Raw genomic sequence first — 10096 nt, forward strand, 5'->3', positions numbered from 1 at the left:
ATGAGCTGTACCTCACTTCACTTGAATCGAATGGTGTAATAAAGCAAAGAAAGATCATATCCTGAAAGAAAAGTCCTCTAAATCTGGTAGCTGCTTGCCTGCCCCCATATGCAACACCACCATTACCATTACCACCACCTCACCTACCTAGCTTTGCCTTTGATAATTCACGCAGCTTCTTTACAACAAAACTCACAAAGTAAAACTCTTAACAACCTTATTCCCCTAATTTTTACTACTATTTTTTAAAAAAAAAACTTGAGTAATTTAATAATTACTTTTCTGAGGGTGTTGAAAATAGGTGTAAGCTTTTTGAGTGCCGTGTCTTTTGAGTAGTGGAGTTTTTTTTACTAGGGGAGAAAACATGTAATTAAAATATTTGATTAAATATACTGTTAAAAGTGCGATTATTTCTTTTCTATAGTGTGGAGTCCACATGGACATTGTTCTTGACCAAACGGGTGCACTATCTTTTGGGATTCTTCCCTTTTGCCCCAGACGGATTCTTAGCTAGTTTGTACCATATATATGACCATAATGACCCAAATATTGCCATTCGTATTAATTGACAGTTGGGTCTGGGGGGTAGTCAGAATCAGGGAGCAGAAAAACTAAGGGCCGACGGTTGGTTGTTGGCAATTACTGGTTGCGTTTACCATACCAACTCATAAAAAACACGCACATTAACTATCCCTTTCGCTTTATTTGTCAAACAGCAAAGATTTTGGCTATATATATATATCCTGAAAAATGTTGGCATTTTACTCAAAATTGACGGTGGTTCAATTAGTGGGGTCATGGAGTATGGGATTGGGAACCAACAATGAGCCATACGTACGATTAATAAAGGAAATAAAGCAATCTTTTCTTCGCATCTCTTGTTGTTAGGATTTAGTCCTAACAAAATATGTGACCCGCACTTGTATTATGTCATGAGTCAGGTCAAATAACGAAAAAATATTCATTGAAGACTTGTCGTCATTCTTTATGAATACTTTCTCATGATAAGAAAAAGTTTACTGAGATTTTTCTAACGTCAATACTAAAGACTACACGATAACATCAAAAGAGACGACACACACTGTCATGTCAACGATACAGAAAGCAAATCAAATAAAATATCATGAATTGAGTATCTCATGTTTATGTTTAATCAATTAATTTAATTTAATTATTTTTAAATCTTTTAAAAAGCTAAATTTAACAAAGAATGACATATAAAAGACTCAAGATAACTCGAGTCATTTTCAAAATCAGCTTAATCATTTAAAAAAAAACATGAGCTTAAAAGAAAGGGAAAAACCAAGCACACCTGAGCAAATCTCCTAAACATGAGTTAATCTCCTAAACTCACAAGCCATGAAATCCTAAACTTGTGCTCAATCAAAAAGCTCAATTCCTAACTAATTTAATATTAAATGATGAAACTAAAACAAAAAATTCAATTTAAAATATTTGCCAAAGTAAAAAAAAATAGAAATAAAAAGAAGATCAAATTTGATAGAAAAAAACTAGAGCATGGAATCGTAAAAAAAAATCAATTTTAAAAATTATTCCAAGTAAAATGAATAGAAATCAAAAGAAAAGGGACTAAATCTAACAAATAAAAAAAATTAAAGAATGATAAAATTGAAAAAAAAATCCAATTTTATAAATTATTTCAAATAAAAATAGTAATCAAAAGAACAATCACCAAATATGAAAGAAAAACAAATTGAAAGGGTATTTTTAAAATTTAGAGGGTCAAGTGTGGAAATCAAGGAGAAAAAAGAAAAGAAAGTGAGGAAGGTCGTTAATGTTATATCAGATGTATATTCACCACAATCGCTGTCTAAGGATGGAGAGGCAGCCGAGACAATTCAAACATCGCAACAAATACCATCCGAATGAAACGTCCACAACCCACTTTTTTTAAACAATAATATTTATAATTTAATAAATTACAAAGTTGCCCCTCATCCAACTTGATTATAATAAAAAAAAATCATAGTAAAAATATGAAAAAGCCTTTGAACGCAAGTAAAGATTTTTTTTGCTTTTGCATTTAAGAGCAATTTAGTCATTTGACTATGTTTTGAAATATAAAAATATAAAAATATCCATGAACGCCTATTTAAAGAAAATTTGCTTTTGAAAACAATTCAGTCATTTAACTGTGATTTAAAAATATTAGAAGACCGACTTGTCCACTATCAATATGATAATCACTAATGAATCCTTACAAAAAGACTTTATTATTCCGAATAGCTAGTTCATTGATACTTTTAGAAAGGTAAAATTATCATTATATTGCTCCAATCCACCGTAAACTATGCCTTGATCTACATTGAAAGATTGAGTCCAATTAGTTTTTCTTTTACTTTAATTAAGAGAATGAACCCACGATCAATCACTACCATAAAATAGCAAAACACTAACAAAATATTATTCCACCGGTAATTTTATTTCAGATGTAATCAAGCTTTAAACACCGACGGAATATTCCATTAAACCATCAAATATAAGAAAAATAATAACTAAAAAAATGTTCAAATTCAACTCACCATAAAATTTTATAGTCAACTATCCACGAGCTGTTGCACCCTTTTCTATCTGTCCTCCTTCTACATGTGGGTTTCGGTAGAAAGCTTTATTGATCTTAGATCATGCCTAAACACCATATCCTGCAAAATAAATCTATAGTTAGTTTTTTTTTCATATAATACAACAATTAAAAAAACAATTATCATATAAAACAGAACCTTACTATCTGTTTGCATGCGAAACGAACAGAATGGATCCGCTAGTGTGCATGTTCATGGAACCATGAATCTCCCTGGTCTGGTTCTCTGAACTTAAATGTGATTGCCTCAAGAAACGTTCTGACATCACGTGCTGGAGATAAGTGTCCTAGATACCCTCTATGATATACGAAGGTTTGAAACCCCTCAACACGGCTACATCTTCCTAACTTTGAAGACCTTTATCTTTTGCATATTTCTTTGTTTTTTTATGGGCATCATACAAGAATCATGTAACTTGGTTCATAAAAAAATCAAATAAGATAACTAAAATTAAAATTTTAATATTTTAAAAATAAATATCATAATTTGAATTCAATCTTACCTAATGATGTTGTGATTCTCCCACACTCTCCTAGCCACGCCATTGTTAGTCTCCTCCCAATAAATTCTTGCACATTAATTCCATAAAATAATTATTTAATTAAAATTAAAAAAACTAATCGAATTAAATATTGAAAAAGTAATTGTTTATGTATATACTAACTTTTAACTTTTCAAACCAATCATAAATCACAGGCTTCATTTCAGGATTTTTGAAAATCGAACTCCATTGAAATAAAGACACTTCCATCTATGATTCATTACCCATGTTATTATGCCAACAACCTCAACATTTGTAAGCTTGAATTTTAATCCATTTCTTAAAATTAATTATTCAAACATTATCCATTTTTGTTTAATTTGTTATCGTGTAGAAAAGGAAAACAAACTTACATGTTATGGTTGTGATTCCACTAAGCAATATACTTCCTGGTGCAAACATCCCTCTCAGAAAGGAAACCTGCTCTATGAGTCACTCTCGCACTCAATGAGCTGCGTTAAGAGAGGGCACCTATGCCTAAGGTGCCTCATCATGGTCAGCACCTAGCGACATTGTCTGCTCATGCTCATCATATACGCTACCAGAAGAACCAATAATGCTCCTATATACGGGAGTCTATCCAAAACAAATTTGATAAAAAAAATAATATTGTCACTATATTCTATTTTAAAAAATTCTACAGCACCTTTCATATACAGAAGTCTACTCAAAACAATTTTTATCACAGTTCCATTACTCTTCTACACAATCAAGTTCTTCAATCTCACCTTACCATTTCCATAATATCACACTACACACCAACATGCACTTCACATGAATTTATTAAAATTTACTTATCAAACCAGCACTTAAAAATAAATAATAATAATAATGATCTCCTAATTGAATTTTCATTACCAATAAACAATTAACCAAAACCTATAAAAAAAAATTCACATTGTAACTCTCAGCACCATTACAATAATCCTGCATAACCCTTCTGGTGAAACTCAATATATTTAACAATAATAATTCATTATTTATATGAAACCCATATACAATATTAATAACAACATGTATTAATTAATAATATGAACTAAATAAATTATCGATACCCAACTAATTAGTTATCATTGGTTCAATTCAAACTTATTCAATTTATTTTAATAGTACACCTTAATCATTATCAATTTTCTTCAAAAATTCAAATTTCTCAACTTTCTCCAAAAGTTCAAATTTCTTCAAATTTATAAAAATTTTCAACTTAACAATAAAATTAACAAACTATGAAATGTGCCCATTAAATAATTCATTATTTATTTCATTATAACAAACTTAAATTATAAAATCAAACTCAATTGCATCAAATGACAAACAAATATATTTTTCCAAAATCTCAAACAAACTCTAACATGTACTAATCATACATTCATATAATAAACTTATCTAGAAAAAAAGCTATAAAACAAGTAAACACAAAAACAAATAACATATACTACACAAAAATACCATAAAATAACACAAAACAAATGGGTTACAAAAAAAAAATAGATAGGTTTGCTAACCTGATGTGGCGAATCTTTTAAAAAAAAGAACCAGGACAAGAATATTAGTAGACTAAGTGTTAGGGTGACTGAATTTGTGATGACAAGAGCTATATTTGTGACAAAATAGGAGAGAGGGCATTATTTTCTGCAAGAAAAAAAAAGAAGAAATAAGGGAAGGGGACAGGGGGTCGTCCTACTAGTTATAACTTTAATATTATAAATGGATTCCTCGATATTAACTAGCAACGATTAATTATCATCAGTAATTTTCATATTTTTTTTTGATGAAATTAACAAGGAAATACTTACTCAATTTTTTTATTCTCTGAATTCAATCGGTAATTCCCTTGGTATACATCAAATAATTATTTTTTGTTGGTTATTATCAAAAAAAATAGTAACGTGATTTTCTATCGATAAATATTATTATAATTTACCAACAATATTTTTTCTATCAGCATTGTCTGTTGTGGCTGCCACCTTATTACTGATACCATTACTAGCCCCTTTACCCCAATATCTTGATTTATTGTGCTGCCACCTACCCAGAATATATGATACCAACTAATTTGTTTCCATTAAAGACTAAATGTTTGACTTCAAATCAAAAGGTTGGTGTGTGTATATATATATATACAAAAAAAAAAAAAAATAAGCAGAAACATAATGGACCAATTTGAAGGCTAAAGAGGGAGAATGTGGCCGACATGGGTTTGGTATTGAGTAATAGGCCAGGCATATGGACCCTCGGTGGTGGCGCCCTCTAGAGTTCAAGTTACCTTGTGGGCCACTTTTTAGCCATATTTCCTGTCGGTATGGCCTTTAAAGAAGGCTACTGTTACATGAGCAGGACTACAAATCTCTTTCCTTTTCTCTTTAGTCTTAATTAACACTAGGATTGTTTTGTTTTCTACTTCCTACATGAATTCCCATATCCAAAAATTTATTAATACACATAGAGCCCAGGCGATTTTGTATTTGGTGGAGCATACTTATCAATCTAAATCGGCGCCATGGTAAGAGGGTATCACTATGAATGTTGACACCAAATTATTTGAGCATAGAAATGTGTGATGTCTTGTGGGATTGACGCGTAATTAACATCAGTTTGGTTTTCTAAATTAATTACTAAGCATAAGAAATCCTGTCTCTGGTCAAAATTGTCTTTTGCCAATCTCTCTTTCTTATATATGCTAGCTACATTGAGATGCAGTCACCACTACAGCACCAACCCACAATTCAATTCCCCTTCAAAATTTATACAACTCAAACTCAAACTCAAACCAAAGACTTCTCCTTCCAATTCTTCTTCTATATATCGTGTCCTCGACTATATCTATAGTTATTTCTTGCTTTTGCATATTTGAGCTTCGAAACAACATTATTTACAGCTTGTTCAATACATACCAAGATGAGATTGTTGTCTAGGAAAGCCACGTGTAATACTCATGGGCAAGATTCCTCTTACTTCCTAGGATGGCAGGAATACGAGAAGAACCCATACGACGAGATCAAGAATCCAACAGGCATCATTCAGATGGGTCTTGCAGAGAATCAGGTCAGAAAACCATGCATGTGTGTGGGTGTGGGTGTGGGTGTGTTAGAATAACATGGTAGCTTACGTTCCATTTTGCTATTATTTGCAGCTCTCCTTTGATCTTCTCGAGTCATGGCTGGCTAAGAACCCGGGCGCAGCTGGGTTCAAAAAAGATGGACAGTCCATATTTAGAGAGCTTGCTCTTTTCCAAGATTATCATGGCCTTCCTGAGTTCAAGAAAGTAAGTCCATTATTGTTTTTTCAAGTCATAAAACTAATATATAAATGATTTACGTGTTCCAATATTTTTTTCTTTGTTCTTACAGGCATTGGTAGAATTCATGGCAGAAATAAGAGGCAACAAAGTAAGATTTGATCAAAACAAAATAGTACTCACTGCCGGTGCAACTTCGGCGAATGAGACACTCATGTTCTGCCTTGCTGAGCCAGGAGAGGCCTTCCTTCTTCCCACTCCATACTACCCAGGGTAAGTTAATTAATTATATGGTATACTGTATATATCTTCCTATATACTTTCCCTGTTACTAAAATGCTAAGTTACTTATTAATTAATTATTCTTGCAGATTTGATAGAGATCTCAAGTGGAGAACTGGGGTTGAGATTGTACCAATTCAGTGTACAAGTTCAAATGGCTTCCAAATCACTGCACCAGCCCTTGAAGAAGCCTTTCAAGAAGCACAAAAGCGAAACCTACGGGTTAAGGGTGTCTTGGTCACAAACCCCTCAAACCCTTTGGGAACTACAATGACCGGTAATGAATTGAATCTTCTTTTAAGCTTTGTTACCGAGAAGGGCATTCATCTCATAAGCGATGAGATTTATTCGGGTACAGTTTTTAGCTCTCCGGGATTTGTAAGTATCTTGGAAGTTTTGAAGGATAGGAAATGTGAGAATAGTCAAGTTTGGAATCGAGTTCATATTGTCTATAGTCTATCAAAGGATCTTGGTCTCCCTGGTTTTAGAGTTGGTGCAATTTACTCCAACGATGACATGGTTGTATCAGCAGCAACCAAAATGTCTAGCTTTGGTTTAGTGTCTTCTCAAACTCAATATCTTCTCTCTGCTCTACTCTCTGACAAAAAGTTTACGAGGAATTATATCTCGGAGAATCAAAAGAGGCTTAAACAACGTCAAAAATTGCTGGTGAAGGGCCTTGAAAAGGCTGGAATCAGCTGCCTGAAGAGCAATGCTGGCTTGTTTTGTTGGGTTAACATGAAGCATCTCTTGAGTTCTAACACATTTACAGAAGAAATGGAACTTTGGAAAAAGATTGTTCATGAAGTTAAGCTAAATATCTCTCCTGGTTCTTCCTGTCATTGTACCGAGCCAGGGTGGTTTCGAGTATGCTTCGCTAACATGTCTGAAGAAACATTAAACCTTGCTATCCAACGATTGAAGTCATTTGTGGAGTCGATGAAAAATCAAAGCCATCACCAAATGCTGAAAAGCTCAAGAAGAAAGTTCCTCACCAAGTGGGTTTTCCGACTATCGTTTGATCATGATCACCGCGAGCCTGATGAGCGATAGTCTGGTAATTATGTCAAGTGTGAACATAATTAAAAACAGAGTAGTTCTTATCCATTTAATTTTTTTCACACCAAAAATATATTTTTGGTTGATAAGTTTTTCTCAATTCTTCTTTTGAATTGTAGAAAGCGCACTCGATCCCTGCGGGATTTGGAGTGGCTCTAAGCTAGATTTGTTTCCTAAAACCTCGTGTCCCTTGCAAAAAATTCTTCAATTAAAGGATATGCTAATGTGATTAATTATGGGTTATTTAACATAATTATGAAAAACGTCTTCCATTCTTCTTCTCGTGTATAATCATGATATGTTGATTCATATTGTACGTACGTATACATGTTTCTTTCACTGCATTTGCAAATTACTTGCAACAATAAACAAGTACTATACACGTAATGGCCGCCTACTTATTAATGGATAGAGAGATGACGTTTGTGGTCGGCGTGGGTGTCGTCGGCGTCCATTAATTGTCTCTCCACTGACCTTGAGCATTATACACACACACGTACTCGATCTTAAACGTTGTTTAAGCCGTGTGAGTAGGGAATTGGTATTAAATTCTACAATGTATGGTGGGTTTGCGTGGGTCAAAAGGCTAACGAGTCAAAACTCAAAAGGGGGCATATGTTTTATGGAAGGTATTAGCTAGGGTTTCCAATGTCTGTCTATCTATCTATCTATCTTTTTTTAACTTATATATATGAAGTGAAGCCAAAACAAATTCAAAAGACTCCCACACTTCTCTTAGCTTCAACAAAAAGGCATGTAAAGTGAAGAAAATAAATGTCTTTCTAGGTTGTTTTAATTAAAACTCGGCATGGTGCACGCAAGCAAGAGAAAGGGAGAGTTTCTTGCAAACATTTCAATGCCTTTTTTGATGTAAACTTTCTAGGATTAACTAGCAGGTGTTTACTTTAAAATGTCTGTTTCCTAAAGCTACGCGGTTTTGCAGCTTATTAAAATATTTGTCTCCCAAAGTGACCAAATTTTAGGAAACAAACCTCTCTTTACAGTTACAAAGATTCAAATTTTGTAACTGACAGACATTAAAGATCAAGAAGAAAATTACAGTTACAAAGATTCAAACTTTGTAACCGTTACATCTCCAGCTAGCTAACGGATATTGAAGACCAAGAAGAGAGTTTCAAAAGAGAGTTACTACAAAGATTCAAACTTTGTAACTGTGAACTTCTTGTTTATGATGGATATATTCTGCTGCATTGATGAATCTGCATTCAAAATTGAAATTCAAATTATATTTGTAATAATATTTCATAACTGATTAGTTTAGAATGTATATATATATGAGCTTCTGTTGTACTATTATTTTATTCATTAAGAAAATATATACAGATTACATTTTCTCTTATTCTCTATTTTTCATTCTTTCTGTGATCAACTAGGGACCAATCAAGGAAACGATATTTTTTTTCTTTAAAAATAATTTTAAAAATGTAGGGGTAAAATTATAAGGAAACTCTCTCCAATCATATGAAAGACTTTTCTTTAGTTAGTTAGACCACTAACACAATATCTTTTATATATGGTTATGTTGGTGCTATGACATGGGCTTCGACTAGCATATATATATATATATATATATATATGATGGATATAATCTTAATTAAGGAGATATGAAAAAAAATAAAATAATCTTAAGGAGATATGGTAGTGAACTGAAAATATGAAGGACATGTGATGCTAGTTTGGTTAGTTGAAGCAAATTGGTGATCAATAATATCTATATATATATAGAATTATCAATAAGATTATATGATTATGACATTAATATTCTCATAATGAGATTCTTCTTAAAATTGTTTCTAAGAAAAAAAAAGTCCATCGTAAGGATATTAAATTAAAGTATATACTTGCTTCAAAGCCTTTTTGTTCTTTTAATACATGCAGGAGTCGCAGTTACTTAAATATTCAGTTTAGAGTCCTCTCAAGACAATTAATTTAATATGGTGTAGTTAAAGATCATGTTAACATGATGTCATGTGCTTATACTTATAATACATCTAACTACCAATTAGTCTTAAATATTCTGCAAATTAATCCTATATATTTCTGCTAATTACTTTGTAACATTTGCTTCTATTCTTTGATATTTTGGATTCAAAACTTAAAACTAACACCTAAAAACTATTAAATTAAATCCCCTAAATATATCAAGAAAGAAGGCCTGTTTGAATGTGCTATGTGTGGGAGATCGAGACAGAGTATTGCCTCCCTGGTTGACCCTCCACAATAATAATTGAACATGCAATCTATTATTCTAGAAAATATTTATATGTAACTCGCAATTTATTTGCATTGATTAGAGTTTTATGGTTTGTCCATGATATGCGGCGAATACCTGTCAAAACTGCCATGATCCTT

The 10096-nt window shown here is 32.4% G+C and overlaps 1 protein-coding gene across 1 annotated transcript; it reads left to right on the forward strand.

Annotated features, from left to right (window-relative positions):
- The first annotated feature begins 5553 nt into the window (after positions 1-5553).
- LOC7465553 (1-aminocyclopropane-1-carboxylate synthase) lies at positions 5554-7956 on the forward strand. Its single transcript, XM_002310842.3, has 4 exons — positions 5554-6189; positions 6278-6409; positions 6495-6655; positions 6754-7956. Exons 1-4 carry the CDS (start codon positions 6043-6045, stop codon positions 7715-7717), a joined length of 1404 nt encoding a protein of 467 aa, XP_002310878.1. The 5' UTR covers positions 5554-6042; the 3' UTR covers positions 7718-7956.
- Positions 7957-10096: the final 2140 nt, after the last annotated feature.

The sequence above is a fragment of the Populus trichocarpa genome, chromosome 7 (genome assembly GCF_000002775.5).
Source record: "Populus trichocarpa isolate Nisqually-1 chromosome 7, P.trichocarpa_v4.1, whole genome shotgun sequence".
Lineage (NCBI taxonomy): Eukaryota > Viridiplantae > Streptophyta > Magnoliopsida > Malpighiales > Salicaceae > Populus > Populus trichocarpa.